The sequence below is a fragment of the Xenopus tropicalis genome, chromosome 9 (assembly GCF_000004195.4).
Source record: "Xenopus tropicalis strain Nigerian chromosome 9, UCB_Xtro_10.0, whole genome shotgun sequence".
NCBI classification, from domain to species: domain Eukaryota; kingdom Metazoa; phylum Chordata; class Amphibia; order Anura; family Pipidae; genus Xenopus; species Xenopus tropicalis.
Genome location: NC_030685.2, coordinates 24,631,426 through 24,658,970, shown reverse-complemented (window position 1 = coordinate 24,658,970; position 27,545 = coordinate 24,631,426). Strand labels below are relative to the sequence as shown.

The 27,545-nt window shown below is 39.8% G+C and overlaps 1 protein-coding gene across 1 annotated transcript in view; it reads left to right on the top strand.

Moving 5' to 3' along the window:
* Positions 1-27,545, top strand: part of dnah3 (dynein axonemal heavy chain 3) — a 189,556-nt gene that overhangs the window by 16,387 nt on the left and 145,624 nt on the right. The window contains exons 3-8 of the mRNA XM_012971313.3: positions 12,730-12,952; positions 16,942-17,011; positions 20,227-20,410; positions 21,879-22,068; positions 23,745-23,940; positions 27,160-27,285. Coding sequence (XP_012826767.2) covers positions 12,730-12,952; positions 16,942-17,011; positions 20,227-20,410; positions 21,879-22,068; positions 23,745-23,940; positions 27,160-27,285 — 989 coding nt within the window. The remainder of the gene's footprint in view (positions 1-12,729; positions 12,953-16,941; positions 17,012-20,226; positions 20,411-21,878; positions 22,069-23,744; positions 23,941-27,159; positions 27,286-27,545) is intronic.

Here is a 27,545-nt window from a genome sequence, read left to right as displayed (position 1 = left end):
ACTCGGGGCGCCTGGATTTGAAATCTGGCGCTGGTGATCCTAGTACTGTTTTTGGTGTTAATTTTTTTTGGTATTTATCTATCTATCATCTATCTACCTGTCGCTTGTGTGTGTTGTTAAGCCCCTTTCTTTCTGACTTAATGCCTCACATAACCCTTACAATTGTAATATTATTTATCTATCTATCTATCATCTATCTATCTATTTTTATGTCTGTCTATCATTTTAAGCCTGTTGACTTAATGCCTCACATAACCCTTCAGCTTGATGGCTGATACATTATATAGCTTTAAGAAGGGGCTGGATGGATTCTTAGCAAGTGAGGGAATACAGGGTTATGGGAGATAGCTCTTAGTACAAGTTGATCCAGAGACTGGTCCGATTGCCATCTTGGAGTCAGGAAGAAATTTTTTCCCCTCTGCGGCAAATTAGAGAGGCTTCAGATGGACATACAGTATATACTCGAGTATAAGCCGAGTTTTCCAGCACTCAAAATGTGCTTAAAAGGGAATCCTCGGCTTATACTCGAGCCCCACCCCATGTGTCGCCCAAGCACTCTCACTCTTAATCCCACCATGCAGGCGCGCTACCGCCTCCCCCCCGTGCGTTGCCGGAACACTTTTGGTTGTGCATGCATGCAGGCGCCACCAGCCTGGCGACCCCCCCCCCGTGACTCGTCGGAACACTCCGGATACTTTGTTTGAAGGTTTGGCTGTGTATTTCCAAATCAAGTTATGCAAGGGGCGCCGCTGCCATCCCCCCTGCTTCGCCGGGACACTTTCAGCTGTGCACGCATGCAGGCGCGGCACCGACACCCGCCCCCCCCCCCCCCCCCCCATGCGTCACCGGAACACTCCGGGTACTTTTTTTTGAAGTTTTGGGCTGTGTATATCCAATGCAAGTTATGGATTCAGTGGATACAGAGACCGAGTGGAGGAGTAAGTAATTTTGGGAAGGAGGTGGAGTAGGCACAGATACTAGAATGGTGGGCAAAGAATGTGAAGGTTGAGTGGATACAGAGAGTGGGGAAGGAGTGGAGTGGAGGCTGAGTGGATACAGACACTTGGGAAGGAGGTAGAGTGGGCACAGAGACTAGGGGATTATAGGGGATAAGGTGACGTGGGCAGAGTAAGGAGCAGGCACAGAGATTTGGGAAATAGAGGGAAAGAGAGAGATCAGGCAATATATATATATATATATATATATATAAAAGTGAAGAGGGGTGACGGCGCTCACAGGAACTTTCAAGCTTGGAGACATCAGATGAGGTGTAAGAATTGAGGTTTTTATTTAGTCCGACGTTTCAGTTCCTCTTGGAACTTTCATCAGGGACAACAACAGTGAAATGCAAAGTGAACGCTATTTAAACCCAAAACGGCGCCAAAATAGTTGCTAGGCAACCCCCATAAACAGTGAACGAGTGTCAATATAACATAAAAACAAAAACTGACAGTAAAATAAAATATATGATACAAGAACTGGAGCCAACAGGCAAATCATAATAAGCACATAGTCACACAAGATCAGTTCATATGACCCACGAGCGCAATCTCGTAGCGCTGCAAATCGGATCATATTCAGAGAGGAACGCCATAAAGAGCCCCAGGTATACCCCGTGTAGTACGCACAGAGATTGGAATCGCATCAGGGGCTTACCGATTATTGGAATCGCATCAGGGGCTTACCGGTTATTAGCCTTGCACTGGCAGAGTCACCTAGAGACCCGTACGGGCACGATCCTGTTAAGCACACATACTTGCGGTTGCTAGGCAACCCGCCAGCGGTGAGCCGGTTATATAGACCGACGTGCATTAGCATACACATTAGGCATACACTGCCACTTGGCTGCTTTATCTAAGGAATCTACTCTCTGCCGTGTGTTAACTACATGAACTTGGCTGTGCTGATCTATCTACAATTATTTTGTGTCCCATATATTTTGCTACAATATGTACTAATTATCTGTTTGCAACAATTTTTGTATCCTTTCTGCTGGGTTTGTTGAACGTTTACACTTAGTTACACTGTCCTAATCTTTTGTACTGTTTCCCACGCCATATGCAGGTTCCCCTTCCGTTACGCACATAGGGGAGGGCAGCAGGTGTGCCCTTCTCCTTGTTCTTTTGCTTAGCATAGTGCCCCGCGTGGGGCCACTTGATAACTGCCGGCCTAACGCCTTTGCCCATGCAAGTTCCTAGTGATCCTTTTCTTTAATTGACTCTTGATGCCCTGCGCAGGGCAAATACTTTCCCTCTTGCAACCCCCATGTGAGCAGTGCAGAAGGCAACACCAACTTTTATACAATCCCCTTTGGGAGCACGGTGGCCGCTATGAATGCAGGGGGTATGCGCTGACATCTGGACACAAAGGGGCCCATTTACTTACTCACGAATGGGCTGAATGCGTCCAATTGCGTTTTTTTCGTAATGATCGGTATTTTGCGATTTTTTCGGAAAATTATCGCGACTTTTTCGTTACCAATATGATTTTTGCGGAAAAACGCGAGTTTTTCGTAGCCATTCCGAAAGTTGCGATTTTTTCGTAGCGTTAAAACTTGCGCAAAAAGTTGCGATTTTTTTCGTTGTGTTAAAACTTGCGCAAAACATCGCACCTTTTAAGTTTTAACGCTACGAAAAAAGCGCAACTTTTCGCGCAAGTTTTAACGCTACGAAAAAATCGCAACTTTCGGAATGGCTACGAAAAACTCGCGTTTTTTTGCGCAAATCGTATTGGTAATGAAAAAGTTGCGATAATTTCCGAAAAGTCATAAAGGCGCCGAAAAAAATCGCAAAAAATACGAAAAAGTCGCAAAATGTTCGTTTTCCAATCGGAATTTTTCCAATTCGGTCCGAATTCGTGTCTTAGTAAATCAGCCCCAAAGTGTACTGTGATGTACGGCTGCAACCCCTTTTTCTGAGGACCCGGCCCGTGTCCAGACTGTATGCCTAATGTGTATGCTAATGCACGTCGGTCTATATAACCGGCTCACCGCTGGCGGGTTGCCTAGCAACCGCAAGTATGTGTGCTTAACAGGATCGTGCCCGTACGGGTCTCTAGGTGACTCTGCCAGTGCAAGGCTAATAACCGGTAAGCCCCTGATGCGATTCCAATAATCGGTAAGCCCCTGATGCGATTCCAATCTCTGTGCGTACTACACGGGGTATACCTGGGGCTCTTTATGGCGTTCCTCTCTGAATATGATCCGATTTGCAGCGCTACGAGATTGCGCTCGTGGGTCATATGAACTGATCTTGTGTGACTATGTGCTTATTATGATTTGCCTGTTGGCTCCAGTTCTTGTATCATATATTTTATTTTACTGTCAGTTTTTGTTTTTATGTTATATTGACACTCGTTCACTGTTTATGGGGGTTGCCTAGCAACTATTTTGGCGCCGTTTTGGGTTTAAATAGCGTTCACTTTGCATTTCACTGTTGTTGTCCCTGATGAAAGTTCCAAGAGGAACTGAAACGTCCGACTAAATAAAAAACTAAATTCTTACACCTCATCTGATGTCTCCAAGCTTGAAAGTTCCTGTGAGCGCCGTCACCCCTCTTCACTTTTGCATTTTGCTATTTTGCACTGGCACCCAGGTAGTATCTATTGCTATTGGTGTGCAGCTTAGAAACTGTTTGTATATATATATATATATATACAATGAGCACATTGGCTGTAGGATACACTGATATATTGGCTCAAAGGTAATGGATAATTCCACCACCATGTATTACTGGTGGTATAATATATATATTACATATAATATATATATTTCCATAGACATGATCCTCACAGTGGGAGGAAACCATTATAAGTCTGTCACTGACTCACAGGGACCATTTCTGTATAATTTAACATGTAAATATCTTTGATTCTATCTTTGAGAGATTTAATACACTGTAGAACTCTCAGTATCATTCCTGTTACTTACACACTTTTTGTGAGTGTCCTTTTATTAAATAATTTGATTATTGAAACTTAGCAGTAGCAGCTGCATTTCCCACCCTAGGCTTATACTCGAGTCAATAAGTTTTTTTAGGTAAAATTAGGTACCTCGGCTTATATTCGGATCGGCTTATACTCGAGTATATACGGTATGTCTTTTTTCAACCTAACTTACTATATTACTATCTTACTATGTTGAATGGCCTCTTCGACTGTGAAGAAATCCCTGCAGCAAGTACAGGTGGCAGTGTACAAGGCCAGTGGATTGTCAATTCTTAGAATTAAATCCCAAGATTTTTGAATAATGTCACGGCTTCCATTTTCCTATTGTGTCTAAGAGAGATAAAGACGATGCCGGCCTTGTCCTCATGCGTTTTAGTGGCCTAGGAGAAAGCTAAAGCATTTTCATTTATGTCTTTAGGCGAAGATTTGCCCCAGAAATAAAAGCAATAAGTCAAATCCTACTTAATCCCTTTTGCTGAATAAATTTATTTTAACAAGGGAAAATGAGTAAATTGCCACTTCTAAATGGGGATTGCATGTAAGAGAAAGCAACCCTTAGTATAAAGTACATGGCATATTTATAAAGCTATGTTAGTCTTTACTCATCAGTGAATGCAATGCATTACAATCACAGAAATAATCCATTACAATGAGCTAATCAGTGTATTTAGATGCAAATTTACATGGTAACTGTGGCGTTAAAGTGGCACACACCTTTTTTTTAAGAAACGTAGGCTGAAGAAACCCCTTTAAAACAGTTAAAGATCTCTAACCTGCTCTTGATGGATTGTGAAAGCTATAATTCCTTACCCACTAGAAAACTCCTGACAGGCCACCTTAGATTTGAGAACCAGTACAGAATTCAGCTCCATCTTTCCTAGGTGATAGAAAATATGCCACAATTAATAATTCAATATTATTTAATGTTTTTTCTTTTTTTTTATCCTGAAAGCTAAAATGGAAAGTTACCATCCTTCTTGCAGAACTATAGAGGAAAGAAGCTGAATGTGTTTTCATTATTAATGCACTGCAGGCGTTCTGGCCGTGATGGGCCCTAACAGTGCTGCTGTCAAGAGATGATCGGTTTTAGACTCTGCACTTGAGAAGCAATTCCAAAGGGAGGCAATTCAAGGCAAAGTTAGAGATCTGTAACAAGTGAAAGAACAGCATAGCATCAGCCTGTCAGGGCAGGAGATAGACAAGCTAAAATGTTATTGTGTACTGTAAGATCACTTTTATGTTTAAAAGACACATGGGACTTTGTATGAATGGAGCTTAGAGATGCTTTTTATGGCACACACAGCTCTCCACCACTATTAATGTAATCCACTGCAAAACCCTGGAATTATCAGCAGGTCCAGACTATGCTGATGGTGATTTGCAGGTTCCCTTGCATTAGTAGTTGCACTTGCATGTAATTCATCTGATTAGATTGCAGGGGCACATTGCTGCTTGCAGCAGGTTGCAAAGAAGCATGTTTGGATGCAAGCATCTTTCTGAATAACATCTACACACTCAATTTTGTGTCCATTTCAGCACTTTGCTAGAGTTGCCACCTTTTATAAAGTAATTACTGGCAGGTAAGGAGCCAGTGACAAAAGGGGGCAGTCTCTGACATCAGGGAGGTGGGGTAACAATGCAGTAAGTTGTAGGAAGGTGGGAAAATTATGAGGGGGGGCAGAGCTACGACATCACCACCAGTTCTTGCACTGATTGCTAGGGTTCAAATTACCTTAGTAACCAGGGAGCAGTTTAAATGAGAGGCTGGTATATGAATAGGCGAGAACCTGAATAGATAAAGAAATGATAAAAAGTAACAATAACAATACAACTCTAGCCTCATAAAGCAATAGTTTTTGGCTGCTGGGGTCAGTGACCCCCATTTGAGTTAGAAGAAGAAGTCAAATAGTTAAAAAAAAAAGAACTATAAATAACGAAGACCATTTGAAGAGTTGCTTGGAATAGGCCATTCTATAACATACTAAAAGTTGACTAAAAGGTGAACCACCCCTTTAAAGGAGAAGGAAAAGCTAAGTCACTTGGGGGTGCCAAAATGTTAGGCACCCCCAAGTGACTTGAATCGCTTACCTTTTACCCCGGGCTGGTGCCCCTGTATGGAGAGAACAGCACCAGCCCGAGGTAGCAGCGATTGCTTCCTCTTTCCTGCTTTGCGAGCGCGCATGCGCAGTAGAGTGACTAGTAGAACTTTAACCGAGAAGTCGGCTTTTTCACTCTACTGCACATGCGCCGGACTCAGAGTCGCAGTGAAACGAAGGCGGAAGGAGGAAGCACATCGCCCCAGGTGCCCCGGGCTGGTGCGGTTTTCTCCTAACAGGGGCACCAGCCCGGGGTACGAGGTAAGCGATTCAAGTCACTTGGGGGTGCTTAACATTTTAGCACCCCCAAGTGACTTAGCCTTTCCTTCCCCTTTAACGGTATTTCAAATGTATTGGCAACTATTGGTCTTGGCAGGTGTTTTACGGACTAGGTCGCAACCCTTCACTTACATTTCTATTTTTTGAAAGTGGGCACAAAAGATTATTTTTTTATCGTTAGCTTACATAGCATTCCATGAAAATGGATATTTTAAGCTGAATACCATCTGCTTTGCATAAGGATGAGGAGAGGATCATAAGCACCAAAAAGGTCCAAACCGGTCTGGCTATTCTTTATAACTCATTGGTTGAACTTGGCTACTGTATTTTTTTGGGATAGAATTTTTTTAAACACAAAAAGATTGTTTTGGATGTTGGACAGGTCTTTTTTATATGATTAAAATGCAGACATATAAAAGTGCAAGAACACATCAAACATCAAACCCCTTTTCTGTTGGCAGAACCCTGAGTGTTGGCACAGAAAGGCACATCTCTGCAAAACTAATAGCCAGTGGTTGGCATAACCTAAAGTCCCTTTTCAGACTACAAGGTGCAGCCCTGCACTGTTGTTGTTTATTTTGTAAAAGTGAATACAGGTATGGGGTCCATTATCTGGAAGCCTGTTAACCCGAAAGCTCCAAATTACATGAAGGCCATCTCATATAGTCTCAATTTTAATCAAATAATTGCATTTAAAAAAAATAATTTCCTTTTTTCTCAGAAATAATTAAACAATACCTTGTACATTATCCCAGCTAAGCTATAATTAGTCCTGATTGATGGCAAAACAATCCTATTGGTTTATTTAATGTTTAAATCATTTTTTTGAAGACTTAAGGTATGGAGATTGAAATTTCAGAAAGATCCCTTATCCATGAAAACCTCTGGTCCTGAGCATTTTGGATAACTGGTTGCATACCTGTATAATAAAATTAAGGAGAACAAAATGGGCCAAGGGGAACTCCCAAAACTGCAAAGCTGGGCACGGGGAAACCACCCTTCCTACTCACACTCTAATCATATGGTGTAACAGGCTTTCATTACCCATAAACCATAACATGTTATATTGATCAGGCAAGAGAACTTAGAGGTCAGGAATAGAATTTTATAGTAATTTTAATAAGCAATTAGCACAAGATGTTGGTGTAATTTTGAGAAATAAGTTCATATAGTGAGCGCCACCAACTGGCAGGATTTACCTAGATTGTCCTACAGAAAGTCCATGTGTAGCCAAGCCACAGATTAGCACAGATCCAGTAAGGCTGATGGTTCCATTGGAGTCCATAGTGCTTTAGTGGGAGGAATGTTGGTCTCTGGGCCTCCCCTCATTTGGAAAGGATAATTCCTCTCCTTTAACAGGGTTTACAACTCTGCCAGTTGCTTCCTCTTCCTAAGCCTCCAAAAAAACTACCCAGTTGTTCACAACCCCTAGAACATACTTCCTAAACCATCTATTGACATTCTTTACCCCTCACCTCAGATAGAGGATGCTATTTCATCCCTTTGTCTCAGACCTTTCTGGGCTCTAGCTATGGACAAGGTATGGACAGGAAACACAGTACAGCTCCCATATCGAAGGGGTTAGGTTCAGCAGACAGAATGGCACCAGTGCCTCTAAGGGCTAAAACAAGATTACTATCCAAATTACAGAATAATTCAACCCTGTATATCCTGTAACATGGTACTAAACCACCCATATTAAATCAAGTCATAAGTACAGGATATATGGTGATAGCATACAAGCCCATGGCATAGGGCATAACAGCCATCTCATATCATCTCTTACAACCTGAAATTTAAAGAAAAAGAACAAATTCTTTGCCGTGTAAGAGTTCTTTCTGTAGAAAACCAAATTAAAAATGCTTGCGGGTTGTAGTTAAAAAATAATGAAGTCACCTTTCCGCCCTTGCTGTGTCGGGGTGTAGTTTCGAATATACCTTTGATGTTTCTGTGGGCCCCTTACACTCACTCGGGGTGAAGTGTTTACCTTCATTTCAATGCCTAGTATATAGGAAAGGAGATTGTATATTAAAGAGTATGTTCTTTGATATCGAATGACATGACTTTCATGTCTGTGCCCTGAGTCTCCAGACGGAGCTTTATGTAACAGGCACATTTAATATCTGTAATGCATCACTGCTTTAACTTCCCACACACTTTTTAGCATATCACTAGAACAGGGATATGGAGATTTGCGGCTTTTTTCAGTTACTCCCTAAGGGGTGAAGATTTCAGCTGTTTTCTATCTCGTGCCATGTACGAGAGAGCCTTCAAAGCAACCATTACTGTATGTGTCTATGGGCACAAGTATATCACTGTGTACTAATTAAAAATGAGGTAAAGTATAATTGGGTTTTATATAATGTAGATGTAGCAAAAAATCTATAATACCAGTATCTGTATGATGACACCAGAAAAGAGACTTTTTCTCTAAAGTACTTTCAGCTGTGTGAAGAAGAAAGGCAACTTCACTGGTTAATCAAAGGGGAGAAATCGAAGGCAGTTCAGAGTCCTCCTTTGATATGTTCAAAGACATTTTTCTTTTTTGCTTCTCAGTTTTAAGTACTTTTATAAACATAGCACTGATATCTATGTTCTCAGCCTACAGGTAATAACATGCACTTATATGCCTTTGATATGTATGTGTGCTGGTAGAAAGGTAATACATATATAACATAACATGACTGATACAGGGAAAATGTGGGTCTTTAGCTGAACAACATCACCCAGCAAACCATCAACCACTGTCTCATTTTGTGGGTCAATCAACTGCAGATTGTAAATCTATAGAACTGACTCTTTAATCTGGGCCATTCCACCTGTCATCTGGCAGAATATGGTGCAGAAGGTCTAAGCTGGTGCCCAAATGGTGAAATGACCTGACCACATGGGGCAGGGCTGTCAGCCCACCATGTTTTTGTGAATTTAGAAACTATATATACTCCTACAGTATATACCATAGGCAAGAATTAGTCAATAAACATTTTGTCATTTGACCCTTAAGAATGCAAAACAAATTCAGTTAGAATAATGTGAATACATCTTAAGCGACTGCCAACTTGAGTTAAATCCCCTTAAAGGGGTTTTCCACCTTTGAGTTAACTTTTAGTATGACGTAGACAGTGCTATTATGAGACAGTCTGCAGTTGGTCTTCATTTTTTATTATTGGTGTATTTTTTTAATTCTTTCACTTTTTGTTCATCAGCTCCCCAATTCGGAATGTTCAACTGCTATATGGTATCTAGGGTCTAAATTACCCTAGCAAGAGTAGTTGAATAATAAACTGGAATAAAAATAGGAGAGGGAACAGAAAGATAAGTAGTAAAAAGTAAAAGGTGATCCCCATTTAAAAGCTACAAAGAGTCAGGAGAAGAAGGCAAACCATTCAAAAATGAAGACCAATTAAATATACTTAGATTTGCCCATTCTTTAACATGTTGAAAGTTAATTTAACAGGAAACTGCCCCTTTAAATTAGGGATCTTGGCTTGTTTCTTGGTTCGTGAAAAATAGTCCTTATGCTGTTTACAGTGAGTTTCTGCGCTCATTTTCATGGTGATTTTTTTTTCTACAATCAATATTAGTACTTAATTAGGGTGCCTATTTCATTCTAAAGCATTTCAGTGTTGTGGAGGTGACTTCCAGACTTCTGGAAAAAACAAAGAAAACCTGCGTTAAATGAAGCAATGATACAAGATATAACTAAGAATAAACTGCCATGGACACATACATTTAGATTTGACTGCTGTTATGGGGGGCTGGTATCTGGAATGTTCTCCCCTTTCCATTCTGCAATTCATGGTCCATAAACCATTTCAGTTGTGTTTGGAGGATCTGATGGAATTCTTTTGTGATAATGACACTTTATGTGAATGACTCCGCTTATTAACCACTGCTGCCTTTGAAGTGATGTTATCAAAATGTGAAATCTGTTAATCAGTTGTGCATTGACTCAGATTGTGTTCTTCTATTGGTATAACTCTCCTGAGAGAGAGTGGCATTATATATGGTATCTAAGAATGTTAGGCTAGCATGTATTTCAAGTGTAAAAACAGCTAGAAGGCTTTATCTTTTGTTATGTGACAGGATTTCTGCAAATGGGAACTATACCCTAAAAAAGAGTATGGCTTCAAATGCTTTATTGTATATACTGAACTTATTAAACTATCCTAAATCTTTAGCATCTGTGTAGTAGTAATGATCTAGGCCAGTGATCTCCAACCAGTGGCTCAGAGGCAACATGTTGCTCACCAGACTTTTGCTCTCAGTGCCCCCAAACCAGGTAGTTATTTTTGAATTCCTGACTTGGTGACAAGTTTTGTTGGATAAAAACAAGATTTACTACCAATTAAAGCCTCCTGTAAGCTGATAGTGTGCATAGAGGCTGCCTAATAGCCAATCTTAGCCCTTATTTGGCACCTCCATGAACTTTTATGGTGCTTGTGTTGCTCTCCAAGTCTTTTTACATTTGACTGTGGCTCATGAGTAAGAAAGGTTGGGGACCCCTGATCTAGGCCTTCAAAGTTGTGCACAAGAGCTCCCCAACTTAGATTTTGTTAGGAGTGTCAGTAGCACTGCACATACTCATACTATGTTCTAAGCAGCTGTTGAGAGGGTAACCTTAGGGGTTTTATGAAGCAGATTATCAAGAAGAAAATGCATGTGACATAAACTGATGCCACAGGGCTGATTATTAAATTTGCATATATTGTATATTGTGAGTTGGTCCCTAAGCTCAGGTAAGTGACAGTAGCACAGAGCATGTGCAGTGAATCAGCAGAAAGGAGATGGGAAGCAACTGGAGGCATCTTTGGAGTCTAAAAGGTATGTGGTTGCCTTGGTCTGGTACAGAAGCCCACAACATTTCTGCCTTACTTCTATAGTTAAGCTTTAGTTCTCCTTTAATATGGAATATTCAAATCTGTAAGCACTTATCTTAAACTCTGTAAAGATGTTGCCCATAAGTAAAGCTGAGTACCCTGACTATTACTGAAAGTTCTGTATCAAAGTGAGAGCAGCTGTGGACAAGGATGCAACGGCAACATTTGAATTCTATGTACAATGTAGGTATTATTTCATAATAGCAATTAATAATAACAACAAGCATACTTTAAAAATGTTTTTGTTATAGGCAGATTGCATTGTCTGGTGATCAGAGCAGGTGTTCTAATGTCATTAGGCTTATGGTCAAAGTGGCTTATCTTGGCAGAGAAAGAGAGGCAAAAAACTAAAATGACACCAAAAAATATTGTAATTTTGCTTATAGCTTTAAGCTGGCCATACACTTTGAGATCTGCTGATTTGACAAAGTCACCAATCAAATGAATCTCTTCCCAATCTGGCTACTCACTCGCCAGGCCAAATTAGGCTGATCTGGATCATATTGAGGGCCTATGGAAACCAACTGGCATGCTGATTCGGACCTCACCCTACAAGATTTTCAAACCTGCCCAATAGATACCTAGCCAATTTTCATGCAGATGTTAATCGGCCAAGCTATCAGGAGGCCCCAATAGATAGGCTATTACGCTGCCAACTAAGTCTGGAGGAGCCAAGTCGGCAGTTTATATTGACCCATGTATCGACAGCTTTACAGAGATATACCATTAAAGGAGACATATCCTATAAAAATTAAGAATGTACCAGTGAATTATACTTCTCTAGATATAGAAGGAATATGCTTAAAAAAGTTGTATTTCAGACTTATTTATTGAGAAATTCCACCAAAACCCCACTAGTCCCGCCCATCTGTTCCACTTCCTGCTGGCTGAATTCTTTGGATGTGCAGGGGAGCCGGCGGCCCTCCATAAACTGCACTGTAGGATAGGAACCAATCAGCAGCTAGGCTGACTTGATAGGGAACTGAAGCCTGTCTTTGCTTGTGTGAGTACAGGGCTGTGATTGGCTCTCCCCCTCCTACTGTGCTTCTGACAGGGACCGTTAGGACACGCCCACTCTTCATTTCAAACTCGGACAGAAAAGTGATAGGATCTATAGGGAGCTCCAATAAAGGGGCCATTTTTATAGATAGGATTAATTTTTAGCACAAAGTGAAACCAGCACCGTATATTATTCATAATTGCCTACAAAATTAGGGGTTTTCCCATTTATCCAATATGTCTCCTTTAAACCATGTAATAAAAGCTGATCACTATTACTCAGCACTTTTCAACTTATAAAAAGGTATTGTGTGTCTTGAAATGGTTTTAGCTAAAGAAGAGATGGGTCATTTTAAAGGTGTATGTGTATTTCCCTATCAGTATGTGTATTTCTTTCACCAATGCACCCAAGATTTCTAGTTATTGTAATGTCACATAAAAGAATCTTTCTGAGACAAGACAATGGTAGCGGCAGTATGGAATAATATCATAATTTGAACTGACATAATTTTGTAAAATCTGTTTTTCAGCTTGTCCTCAAACACAGTAATTACCCTCCATTGATGCAGAGCATATCATGGACTGTGGCTGCTCCATTCAAAGAGCATCGTTTTCACCGCAGCCCTAGCAACTCCATAGGAAACAACTATTCACCCACAGCCCGTGATCTAAAACTTACTGAAATGATGAAAAAGATACCCTCTCCAAGGCCAAGTGCAGAAGGGATAACACTAAGAAAGAGATCTGCATCATGTATCCTTTTAAGATCTTTAACTGGAATATTTTCTCAACACACTTTCTATTAATTTTTTAATTTCTGATAGCATTTTTACCCCCAACACATTGTAAAAGTTTATTTTCATGTAACTGGCTCCTTTTGCCTGTAAAAGTCTTATGCACTTCTAAGAGTTTTCTGACATAATTTCAGGATGGTGGATCATGACTTGGCTTTCTTGGGAAGAGATGTTTCTGATTCTGCTTGTTTATCAGGGCTAGAACTAGGTAGGGGTAGATAACGGGTGCAACTTGGGTTAGGTTCAAGCAGGCATGAAGTTTTAGGCAGATATTGATGGTAGGAGGTGGTTGTCAGCTTTAGGTAAACTTGTGCACCCTTAGGGCAATGACACGCATGGAGATTAGTTACCAACGATACATCTCCTCCTGCATTATCACTATGGGGAAAACATAAGTGCCGCTTTGGCACTGCAAAGTAGCCCGAAGTTGCCTTGTATGTTTTTCCACCAGTGATTTGCATTTTAGCTGGTGAGAAGGACACAAGGGATGTTAGCCAAGATTTATCATGGGCCAATATCCAATGTGTCATTGCCCTTAACTCTTGGCTTACTCTGTTGTAACTATTTCAAAGTATCTTCTTTATTACTTATCAAGGAAGGATGGCCTTTTATAAGTGGGGGTTGGCAAGCCAAGTGTGGACTGATTCCAATGGTGCAGCAGCACTTTAGTCTTTAGAGTGCCTGTTCATAAATACATGCCTAGTATTTCAGTACTAATGCACCTACTATGTCCATTCAAGGAGCCCGAGTTGGAAAAAGATTCTGCAGTGCATTAGAGGTCAGACTGGAAAGAGTTATTTAGTTACCTAATGTGACATCCGCCGCTAATATAAACTATACCGTCTGGAAAGAACTGCATACATTTTTTATAGAAATTTTCCTCTTCAAATACATTTCTTGCTGATCTTCTGCAAGCAAAATAATTGGACAAAAGCTGAAGTCTGCCCCAAGCCAAATTGTATTCCATAGACACCCACGCCTTCTGTAATTCTGCTTACAAAATGTCATCTCCGGAGGTTTATTTATTTAGTTTTCACCGTAACAAACAGCAAATGCAAAATACAGTGGTGTTCTCGAAATACTCTCTGTAACATATTCATTTACAGAGCTGGCCTAGCATTACAGCGGGAAGAATATATAATTATCTCATGCACATAAAAATATGTATATACAGTGTAAAGCTTCATTTAAAGTTCCAGGTAAACTTATGGTTATTGCAAGTCAGGTTTACACAGTAAATAGCAGTGGAGTTGACAGATTTGACTAATTATAATAGTGTCAACAATAATTTAGAAATGGAAGAAATAATGTGAAAGAAACTCAGAAATGACAGGGTTGACAAGATGAAGAGACAGAATGAATCTTCTCGGGCAGATATTGTTGTGCAATGAAAACAAAATGTTATGATCGGAACAGGTAACAGGAGTATCATTATATAAAAGGGGTTGCTGGCCCTTGAGTTAACTGAGAGTGCTGTTCTGGGACAATTTGCAATTGGTCTTCATTTTTTATTTTTGTAGTTTTTTTATTGATTTCACTTTTTGTTCAGTAGATCTCTGATTTGGAGTTTCAACACTCTGGTTGCTAGATTACCTTAGCAACCAGAGAGTGGTTTGAATGAGAGACTGACAAATGAATAAGAGAGGACCCATACAGGTCATTGATCCCCATTCGAAAGCTGGAAAGGTTAAAAAAAAGAACACAAATAATTAAAAAACTATACAAAATAAAGTCCAATTAAAGTTGCTTAAAATTGGCTTAAAACTTAAAGGTGAACTACTCCTTTAAAGCAAAAGTAGGCAGTAAAGGTATAAGACCCGTTATCCAGAATGCTCAGGACCAAGGGTATTCCGGATAAGGGGTCTTTCCGTAATTTGGATATCCATACCTTAAGTCTACTAAAAAATCAATAAAACATTAATTAAACCCAATAGGATTGTTTTGCACCCAATAAGGATTATTTCTATCTTAGTTGGGATCAATTACAAGGTACTGTTTTATTATTACAGAGAAAAAGGAAATCAGTTTTAAAATTCTGAATGATTTGATTAAAATGGAGTCTATGGGAGACGGGCTTTCCGAAATTCTGAGCTTTCTGGATAACGGGTTTCTGGATAATAGAATAAAATAGATAATAAGAATTTTTCATGTATCTGATATTCCAAGATGGCATTGTTTAACCGAACCGTACACAGAGCAAGGTAAAACTTCTTTTCAAAGATTATTCTGCTAAATTATGGCCTTTGCCATAATTTGAGGTGTATGTTATGCAGTTATTACTTTTATTGCTTTAGCAATTAGCTTGGATAAAAAGGCAGACCTATAAGAACAAGGCATCTGGCTCAGGAAAGGTGCCAAAATCCGATAATGGCATTCCATATGCCTGATTTTTGTTTAAGTTCCACTGAATTTAGTACGTCATTTGTAAATACTGGGTGCATTGCTTCAGAGCAGCATTTCTAACTACTGCAATCAGTTATCTTGGCAAAAAATTGCTGACCACCTCTTAAATAGTCACCCCATGGTGCCTCTGGCAGAAAATAGCAAAAATTATCTCAGGAAAGCAAATTGCTGCTGTCAGTCCATTGAAATGTATTGCAGCACAGCTGCCTTGTGATAGGGTTGGAACTGAGAAGGGTTTTTTTTTATTTCATAAAGCAATTTAAAAGACCGCTGTGATGATAAACTTACCATTTTGAAGAATAAACTACTTGTATAAAACTTGTAGAAAAGCTTTAAAAAAAAGTCATAAAAACTCTAAAACTCTTTATTGTTAAAAAAAACTCTGCGAATCCACTCAAATAAGCCAGTGTGTACTGCATTGAATGGAATATGGCTTATTAACCCTTGCTTAGTAATAAGGATAAACAAAGTACCAATGCCAAGCTGAACCAGGCAATGCATATTGTATGCCCTATTCACTAAGCCCCTTACGAACTGCTGTAGGAGGTCCCTAGTTGGCTTTGGCCTTTAATAGCAACAAAGACTGAAGACAAAATAAGTATATTAAAGGGGAACTCCAGCTTCCAAACCAAAATTGTTAAAGAGCCCCACACAACACAAAAAAATCCCAATATATCTATCACTGTAATCTGTTCCTTCAAATAGTATGGATAAATACCTTTTTATATGCTGAAATCCAGCTGCAAGCTTTTAGTTTCGGCATCATTTGAAATTCTGGGAGAGGAGGAGGGACTAACACCTTGATGTTACAAATTGTAACAACTTCTCCACAGAATGCAGGAACTACATAACCAATAATGCATTGCTCTGTGATGTTGCTTTCCTTATTGACATCACCATCACATGTGCAGGGGATTGTGGGATTGGGAGGATGCAGGCTGAAGGCAGGCTGAGGACAGTTGACTAAAGTTGCATTTTATTTAAGTGTCAAAGTAGTCATATTAATGACCAGCGTTCTGTTATTGGTTTAACCATCAGAAAGTTTAACATTGGCTTTAGCCAAGTTGGCCAGTGAGGGTGGGTAAATTCCCAAAAGTACTTTAGAGATGTGTCGTGCAGAAGGATGAGAAAGGTCCTAAGAAGGTTCGAAACGTTGGATCTTTGTGCGATGTGCTCCATATAGAAATATTGTTATTTTTTAAAAAGGGTGTCGGTCTGAAAAATATATTTTCTTTACAATTTATGTGACTGAGCACCCCGAGTGCAGACACTAGAGAGACTATATATATATATATATAAATATATTTATATATATATATATATATATATATATAGCCTTCTGTGATACCAAGTCTTTTATTTTACCATCGGTTCTGATGAATATATTCCTTATTCCACTCTGTTAAAAACATATTCTGTGCTTTAAGTACATTCTTTTCTTCTAGCTTAAGTAGCTGAATTGACAGCTATGTCTTGTGCTTGTTCAAGCGTATAACTCTTTGTAGCAACAATCTGTCACTTGCTTCCTTTAACTGATGCCTTCAGCTTCAAAGGACTCTTCATCTGTCCAAAGGAAACCAAGACTATCTGCAATAAGCAAATATATCTCTGAGAGGTAATGAAGCTTGTCATTCAATAAAATGCTTTAAGAAGATTCTGTAAAGATCCATTTCATCTGCAGAGACATACTGTTTTTACTTTACAGTGACTGAGACTGACATTGATACATTCATTTGTCACACTCATCTGCACTAAAATTATATATCCGAAAAGAAATAGCTTGTCTAAAATATTAATGCTGGTGTAGAGAAGAAAGACACAGCTTCAGGCGTGCAGGGTTTACCTTTAAGTAATAGGAAAATATACTCAAAATTGTAGGCTATGTCCAACAACTTACCACAAAGGAAGAAAGGCTCAGGTGCACCGCCCTGAGCCTTCAGCTAGGGGAGCGGATATCAACACTTTTTGAAGAGCAGGCACTCTGAGCAAATCTTCAGGCAGAATTTTAAAATAGTTTTATTGAAGTACCATAATCGCCTTATGTGTTTCATTTTCGCAGATGCTTAATCATAGGCCTGATGCATGATGTTGGTGGGCCACATTCAAGGGGAAATAGTAACTAGGGAGGGCTAGAAAGGGAGCTAGGAGTGGAGATAGGAGGTGGGCAAGGGATGGTCAGAGGTGGGCCAAGGGCAGAAGACAAAAAAATTGTTGGTAAGTTTGTAATACCATCCCCAGCACTGGCTGGTAATGGACTGGCTTGGTGGCAACCCTAGAGACATATGACAGTACAGTTTTTTGTGCACTTGGAATACTCCAAAGGTTTTTAGGCTATGGCTACACAGGGCTAATTATCAGCTTGCAGATAAATGCAGGCTCAAAATCAGCCCCTTTCAGTCTTCTTATGTGCCTGCAAAAACATACTGTAAACTGTACTGGCTTGATCCACAGAAATGCAATACCATAGCAGTAAAGTTTCTGGACAATCTTAATGGTAAAATAATGTCTGCATTGATAACTCAGTGCGTACTGTACATCGTAGCCTTTTACCTGAGAGAAATCTACCCAGTCTGTGTTTCAATCCTCAAAATAAATCACACAGCTGTTTGTTAGGGGATTCCATGACTTAAGTGTCCTCTTGTCACCACTTCCCAAGGGTCTGGAATTACTGAAATACAGAAATATTTTTTATATACCTTGTATATATTTGTTGTTTGTGATCATATCACTTTTGGAGCTCAAAAATATATTTCAGAGTCCTTTTCTATCTGATATACTTATTGCAAGCAGTCTGATCTTGATCTAAGTACACGGACATTTATTTATCTACACTGATTCACATTTTCAGTTGACCAGACCACTCTGCTTTATATAATGCTGTTTTATAACATGTCTTATAGTAGTTTTATCTGCAAAAAAGTGCCTTGCTTTGTCAGATTGCTCAGGTCACTATTCTATTCACTGTTTAAGAGCTATTTATGTTTTTATTATCTGCTAATATAATGAATTTTGTAACAAGTGTACCACCTCCTTGTCAGTTACTATAACAGGTCAGTCAGAGATATACCTTCAAAAGGAAAACAGAGAAGTATTGCTCTGCTTAAAGAGATCAGGTACTCTTTCCCATCTACTTCTCGAGCAGAGCAACATCAGAACACTTTCTTGTCTTCCTTCAGAACCAGCAGGTGGCACTGCTGTTAAGAAATTCATGATACTGACAGATGATAAAAACTCTAAACTGAAAAAGCTCCGAAACTGAAAAAATAATGTAAATTGCAAAAGTGCTTAGAAAAGTGCTACGAGCCATTGTACACATTTTATACATTAATTTTTTAAGGTGTACTTGTCCTTATTATGCAAGGTAGGTTCTCTGCGGCTTAACTGAGCGTGCAGAGAAAAACCAGGAAGCCACAGTGCCACTTTCCATTGCCCTCTAGCACATCAGTCACAAGCAGCTATTGGCCTTAAAAAGCTGTAATATAGGTTTTTGGGTCAAAAACCACCTGTACCTTCTATTTTATGTAATCACACGTGGCAGCTCATGAAACCACCCATGCTATGATGCATTGACTTTAATGGTCAGTACTTAACAGCAGACACAATGCTCTGTAGATCAGAAACCACCTCTGCCATCTGTGTAAGGAGAATTGGAGAAACTGCCTTATGTGGCATTAGCCTTAAAGTCAATGTGAGGCAGCAGGGGCATATTTGGGCATTTTAACACCAGGCATCAATCACACATATAGATTAGTACTAGCTAATTGTTGCTGCTTAGAAATTAAGGGGGTGTGTATATAAGCTATTTACGACACAGAGATACTACCACCCACAGAAATACTACCACCCACAATTCTCATGTGTTCTCAATTGGATTTTAGATAATAATGGCAACTTGGTGATTTCAAGAATGGGGGGCAATCCATAATTAGGTGCAACTTTAAAGGAGAACTAAAGCTAAAGTCACCGGGGGTGGCAAAAGTTAGGTACCCCCAAGTGATTGTATTTACTTACCTGATACCCTGGGCTGGGGCTCTTGTTAGCAGAAAACTGTCCTTCTTTGGGTTTCTTCGCAGCGAGCACCATGGAATAATCCTCTTCTTCCACTTCGTCTTTCTTTGCTTCCCTGGGGCCGATGCATGCATTGTAAAGGATAAAAGACAGCTTTTTTGTTTGGCTTTTCACTTTACTGCGCATGAACAACCACGTTAAAAAAGGACTCTGGGCCAGGTAGGGTTGCCACCTTTGTGCGGAGTTAATATCAGCCTTTGGCATGGGAAGTGGGCAGTAAGTATACTTGGGATCAGGTTGGTGGCATAATGGGGTGGGGAAATGGGTGAGTGAGGCAGAGACAGACTTCTAGTTAAAAGGGAAGATTGCTACTGAGAGGGTCAGGGAAGGGTCCTACCTGTAGGAAGGGTATAAATATATTTCTGATAAATTTGTAATGCTGGCTAGGCTGGTGAAATACCAGCTGTGTGGCAACCCTATGGCCAGGGCAGTTTCCTGCTAACAGGAGCATTGGCCTATCAGGTAATTACTGTAAATACAATTGACAGGGGGTACCTAACTTTTGGCATCCCCCAGTAATTTCAACCGCTCTCTTCTTAAAGCAAATAAATGCAATGTGTATTAAAACCCATAGAAATAACTTTTGTTTTATATAGTGAAAACAGTCAAGCCTATTTCTTGCCACCTACACGCAGCAGCTAATAATTTGCCTGTCAGTCAGGAACCTTGGTGGATTTCATCTCAAGCAACTAAAAAAGCTGAGGCAGGGTTTAAATAACAAAATCATGCAAATGTGAAAGCAGCTCCCATCTCTTATTGTAGGCCAACTCCACATAAACTGAATGTTTTAGATGAACCTTATGTGTATGATCCAGCTTCTCAACAAAGTACCGGGGCCTATCCAGAAAGCAGACCTATCTCCCCGGAGGAACAAGTTTTGGTAATGTTGAAGCACGAGGAGGAAATAAACAAAAAAGAAGCACATCCATCTGAAAGAGATCTCGAGGTTAGAGCTTACCTTTTCTAAAGGTTAAAGAAAGAAAGAAATAATTATTTTGTCTCATGGGGCTTATTTATAAACTGAAGGCTGCCAAAGCGATCTAGCAGTATCCTATGTGCGTCAACATCAAACACAATTCGTAAAAAATGCAAGCGAACCCGGAGTTTTGACAGAGGGAGCATGGAGCCAGAGGTAGCAATGTTATCAGAATGTGCCTAGGTCCAAAGGCATCTATATAACAGCCAGAGTAGGCAGCAAGCAAGATGAAGTCAGGAACAGGGCACAAAGTAGTAATTAATTTCAATGTAATTTTATGTAAACCATGGATATCCTGTAAATTATATTCTTAGTGATGTCATCAGTTATAATTGGTGGTTAGTGATGTTATTTCTGTCACATGACTTGTGTATCCCCCATTGAAAAATATGAGAATATTAGAGGTCACCTGGGCTTTCGGCCTCGTGATTTTATACAGCCATGAAACTCCTTGGTGACTTCTAATATCCTTGTATTTTACAGTAGGTGGTACTTTATTAACTATATAGTAGCACCCAGGTACTCATCAAGAGCAAATTCCTGCAATAAGGCACCTACACCTAGAAAGCGTGATATAGTTGCAAATATACATGTTATGTGACAAACACACAATGGTGCACCATAGCACAATGACATAATGCAACTGTTGAGACTCTACAGCACAACATGTTGGCGTGACTATGTAAATGGCATGACAAACGGCCACAAGGGTAATATTTTTGTTTGATTGAGACTACTAATAGAAGGCATTCCACTGGAGAATGTATAATTATAAAAGAATATATAGCAGTTAATATTAGGGTTGCCACCATTCTGGGATGGCGAACACAAAAGGGGGGCACATTGGGCAGATCAGGGGGTCCCAGGGGCCAATTTTAAGAGTATTACAAGTTTACCAGCAACTTAATTTCCATTAAATTTGTAATGCAGTCCCTAGCATTGGCTGGTGTTTTACCAGCTAGGCCAGTGAAATACCAGCCAGGTGGCAACCTTGGTGTAAATACGCCTAAAGCCAGGATTTCTCGTCCAATAAATCTCTCCAAAACATTTTTATGGTGCACAGCCAGGAAGATCGACAGCCATCTTTGTAAAATATCATTATAATACAGGAATAATGAGCTCACTTCGTAGTAGAAGTTGGGCAGCACCAATACATACTAGCAACAGAGCAATAGAAGACCAGGAATAATTCACTTTCAACTGTATAACCACACAGACAGTTTTGATGCACACAATGGAAATACCCTTAAGGCGAATCTTATATCAAGTTTTAAAAAACTTCTGGCTAACCTTATTCTCTCATTAAATTTCGACTTCTCCAGGAGAACAAGGTATAAGTGCACAGCAGGTGTGAAAGATTCCTGCTTTTATAAACATCACATGCAGAAGGGGCCATTATCAATGTATTGCACACTAAATAACTTTGGAAATGTTTCAGAGGTATTTCTTCTACATACACCATGGGATTCAGAAAGAGATGCTAGCACCTCAGGAGACTGAACAGATGGACAGAATATTAACAAGCGTTCCTAACTACCTTTTGAACAACCCAAGCTTGGAAAAAATAATTGTGAAAATAAAGGAAGAGATTGAATATGATTATTATACAAGCCTCAGGAAAACTATTGGTAAGGAAATTCATGTTTTTGCAGTTCATTTTCTAGAGGGATGGGACATCAGCTGTTACATTTTCTGAGTTGAATAAAATAAGAGGTATTTTTTTGACAAATCCTATCTGTTCATTTAAGTATGGTATTCAGAACATTTAATAAGCCACATTATTAAGAAAATATTCTTCTGCTGTAATTAGTGTTTATTTATTATTTCCATCAAAAGTGAATTATGAGATTTTAAAGTAACAAATGTTTATTATAGTCTTTCTTTTCAGAGTTAAATTAGTACCTGCCATTGTGAGATTCACAAATAACTGCAGCAAAGCAGCAAATTCCTTTAATAAGGAATTAGGCACTCTATTTCCACCCCCCATCCCTTAAAGTGGTGGTTTACCTTCAAGTTAACTTGTAGTTAATGTTATATATAATAGTTTATGTTATAGAATGCTCTGTGGTGCTACAGTTTTATCATACAAAATAGTGATCATTTGCTCCTCCACTATGTGTTTAACTACAGGTATATTACCTGTGTAGCCTCTTTTCTGCTGGGCTGGCATTCATATTGGTTATAGAAGGGGCTTCTGCTATTGTGTGCATGAGATTGTGGAGGGCTAAGGTGAAGGCCAACTAGGGCAGGGATAAGTGATGTGGCTCCCAACTTCCTTGGAGGGAAATTCACATAGGTCCCAGCATCTCTCTCTCTCTAACTCTATCCAGGGAAGCCACAGCAGTTCATTGTCATAGCTTTCCCCCTGTAATTGCGCTCTGATGGCCTCCATTAATCTAATCCTCTTCACCTTACTAACAAGCATTCGGTGAGTGGGGAGGGAGGTCATCTTCCAGCTAGCTGTGCGAAGTGTTTGGGGATTTGAGTGATCTAAAGAGACATACCTAGAAGATAGGTCAGAGAGTTATGATCTATTCTATGCTTGAAGATGGCTGAAAGAGTGTCTGTCACTATCTCAGTGACCCACATTTTAAAGCTGGAAAGAATCAGAAGAGGAAAGCAAATAATTCAAAAACTATAAAAGATAAATAATGAAGACCAGTTGTAAACTTGCTAGGAATAAGACATTGTATAACAAACTAAAAGTTAATGTAAAGGTGAACCACCCCTTTAAAGTACACTCAACAATTGCAAGCTAATTCCTCCTACCTTTCTCTGGCGTATTATCTGTCCATCTTCCTAGACCCCAGTATTTAGTTATGGAATGAGTGATTCCCCAGACAAATTAAAAAACAACTTGTAAAATTCTAATGGATAGTGCATGATAATTCATTATTAGTGCTATTTGTTTTTGCACACAAATAGGCTGCTTTGTCTTCAAACCACAAATGAAAACCAAGATATATGTCTAACCATGCTAAAAACTGAAGAATCTATTTATCATTCTTGAAAAGGAAATTGATAAAATATATTTTCTGGAGTCAAGTTAAAAGTGCACCAACAAACTGTACATAGTTAAGCAAACAGGTCTTTTTTATTGTGAAGAAACCTTCACAATTTTCTGCAGCAAAATATAAAAATAGGAGTGGCAATAAAAATAAATTGAAGTGAGATAATATTCTAACTGGGCATATTTTGGCAGCATACTGACTCTCCCCACACCAAGGCCATTTGCATGTGGTTTGATAAGGTTATCTTTGCACTATACAGTTGCCCCACAAGTGATACAATCTTTCACTTCCAGTTGATTACATCCTGAAGGATCCAGAAGAGAAAGAAAGACTGTTTATTGCCAACACCCCTCACCCTTTTCCGCTCAGAGTAATCAGGGCACCAGTTCCCTGGCACATCTCTTATAATGAGGCCCACGGATGGAATCAAGACCACCTCTTCACCGTAAACCCAATGGTGCTGTCACTGCAGGAACTCTGGATTAATCAGTAAGTTCTAGAATGTAACATGTTCAGCAAAAAAGGTTCCATGCGATGCCTCATTTCCATGCAAATGCATAAAAGAAGAGCTTCAAGGAATACATCAGCAGTTACTAAAAATTATTATAATTGAGGGGTCGCCAATAAGGTCTTGTGGGTAACTGGTGCCCTCAGGGAGAGACCACTGAAGAGCACATTGTGTTCAGTGTGAGGATATCTATCCAATGCTGCCATAGCATCTGTCCTCTTTTGTCCATTATTGCTCTTTCAATTATATTGTTGCTTCATCCATGGCTTTTCGCCACTCCTGTAAGGCTTCAGTGATGAACTTTTTTGTGAACCCATTTAGAGAATTGTTCAAGTCTGTTGCCAAAAGGCAGGCCCTAGGGCAGGTATCTCCAACCACACTCAGATGTAAAAAGTGTTGGGGAGCCACACAAGCATAAAAAATTACCTTGAAAATGCAAAATAAGGGCAGTAAACCTGGTTTTTATACAGGCAAAACTTGCCTCTGCCAGAAATGTAAAAATGGGAACCTACTTTGAGGCCAATGGGAACAACATCAAAGGGGGTGGTGAGCAACATGTAGCTCATGAGCCATTGATTGGGGATTACTGCCCTAGGGTTTACCTTAACCTCTCCCTGGATGGCCTTAGACAAGGGTGCTATTACCCCCTGCCAGGATTCCTGTAGTTTTGAGTGCTTCATTTTGAAAATGTTCCGTGACGTTTCCATACACGGTAAGCTTATATTTTCTTATTTTTTTTAGAGGAAAAACAAGAGCAGCACATACACAAAACATTTTGGATCTTTGCCCTTTGAAGAAAAAGATTTGGGAGGGAGCAAACCAGGAAATAATTCCTGGTAAAGGGAGAGTTTGTTGCCCCCAAATGTTAGATCTCTTATCCGGAAAACCCCAGGTCCCAACTATTCCAGATAATAGCTTCAATACCTGTATTCACCTGGGATACAGTATTTCTTTTATCTGGGGCAAATTATCAGTCATAGGGGCTGATTTATGAATGTAGGTGCAAAAGTGGAGTTGCCATTAGCAACAGTGGCAGAAAAGAACTAATTGGCTTCTTTCAGCAACTGCATTTGTTTAAGTGCCTTTAGCAAACTTACAGAATAAAAAATAATGTGTTTTCTATGACATAATACATTTTTATGTGTAGATCTAGTTTTGAACGTTAAGAGTGAGTTACAGGAAGTGTATTTGTGTTTCAGAAAGGAGGAAATAGGGAATAAATGTATGATTACATGTAATTACTCTTGTAATTTTCCATGCTATGGTCTTCTAATAAGCAATGTTTAACAAAGATTTAAAAAAGCAAATGATAAGCAAGGCAACTGGGCATGTAAAGAGATACAGAGACACTGTAGGTTTATTGAAATACACAGTAGCTTTTTAACCACTTGGAAATGCATATTCCAAATCATTTTGTGGGGCTTGCAAATCAACAGGCAGGATAATGGGGTACTGCAAACTCTGTGCTCTATAGTTCAAATTGAATGGTATAATATTAGGCCAGGTTTGTATAGTAATGCTTGGCTATGCTTTATGAACACCTGTATGTGAAAAACTTGTTCCAGAGCAGATGTTCCAAACCACATGTGCTAACCTTGGTTATTACCCAGATCTCACCCAGTGGAAACAGTAAACCTAAAATTACAGGTAGGGGAGCTGGGTTGGTCCTAATCTGAATTGTGCAGAAAGTGCTTGGATTCGGCTGATTTCCAAACCAGATACTGGACTCAGAGCACTGATACAAATTTGTGCACACAAAAACTACAAAAAGCCATTGAGTTTCCTTGCACCTAGCAAGAATGCGCCCATGACAAATTTCTAGGCTCAGGGTGCTGCATGCAGAGGTTCAAAGGATTTCCCATTGTGGAAAAAAAACTTGGCAAATGGCATTGATTTATTTGCCCTTGGCACTTTTCCATATAAGTAATTTAGGCCCCAAGTGTCTTTATATATGCACTCAACACTTCTCTCTACAAGTAATTTAGGTCCCAAGTGCCATGTACCAGCACATTTAAATTCATATTAGTCTTGAAATTATTTCATTATGTAACCAACACAAAGACAGGACTCATCAGGACTTCATTTTTGGAAGAAGAGGAGTGCCAGCCTAGGGTCTAAAGCAGGGGTGGGCAAACTACGGCCCGCGGGCCACATCCGGCCCGTCAGTCCTTTTAATCCGGCCCCTTTAAAAGAATGACGGGCTCTGATTGGTTGCGCCCCGTGCGTGCGCACAGCGTCAGCACGCACGGGGCGCAACCATATAAAAGAATGCACTGGGGAGCCGGGGAACAGAAGGACGAGACGGAGGAAGCAGCGGGTCGCTGGGGAGGAGCTGAGAGGCCCCATAATTTTTGATGGTTTTGATTTTTTGAACGCTGTCCCGGCCCAGTCCGGCCCGTATGTTAATTAATGTGGCCCCTGAGCTAAAAACTTTGCCCACCCCTGGTCTAAAGTAAGCAACTACCATAGAATCAGTTGTGCTTAATTACAGGACTCGACCTGTGATTCTACATTTCCATGTCCTTTAGGGTAAAGACACACAGAGCTGCTAGTAGCAGCTACTTTTCCATGGCTACTAAACGCCAGAAAATACCCTGTCATAGACAATACTGAGATTTGCTTCTGCTAAAACACATGTAGGGACTGTAATCAGTAAATAATCAACATTGTCTATTTTAGTAACCTTGAAAAGTAGCTGCTACTAGTAGCTCTGTGTGTCTTCACCCTTAAGGGGCATCCTGTGCATTTTGAGACCTGCTAAAGTATCTTACTTAGCTACTGTAGGTACACAGTTCACTGCTAATTGAATGCAAACTCACTGGCTAAGCTTTTAGCTGAGTCTGGGTGCAAATTTATTTATGGGGAACTAAAGCCAAAAGAGGCACAGTCAGGTGCTGTTAGAAAAAATCATTTTACTGGATTCACTTTAATAATGCAATGTTGTTGCAATGTGTACGGCACATCATGCATTCTCATTATACATTTGGAGGGCTTTATTATATAATTTTTTTATTTGAAAGAAAAATCATTACATCATGCCCTGCTGTGTAAGTAGCGAAATAAGTGTGCTTTTAACACAGAGCTAGCAGTCATGCTGTGTTAAATAGCCATGTCAGATAATGTTACTTTACCTGCCAAGTGTTTTTTCCTTCCTCTAACAGCGATTACAATTTAAACCTATAAACATGTTCCATCTGCAGATTTGATGACTTACGTTTCGTCCGTACAGAGGAGCTGCTTTCTGGCTGTCTGCCTCTGCTTCCAGCTGAGTTTGAAGAAGTAGTCCAAAGGCATTGCCGGGAAGCACACACTGCTTTACGTAACAAGTAGGTACATGATGTGCATTGCTGGACTTTATTTTGTATGCACAGCAAAGCCCATATCTACACCTCAAGTGCATATATCAAGAAGTGGTTAGGAATGAAATCTGGCGGGTTGAGAACATCAATGACAATTGCATTAAACAGTAATGGCCTGTTACCTGGATGACTGTTTGGTTTGTTTGACAACAAGGTAACCCAGGAAATGTGGCCATCTGTACAGAATTGGATTGGGTCAAAACAAAAGACGGAGCATAGTTTTCCTA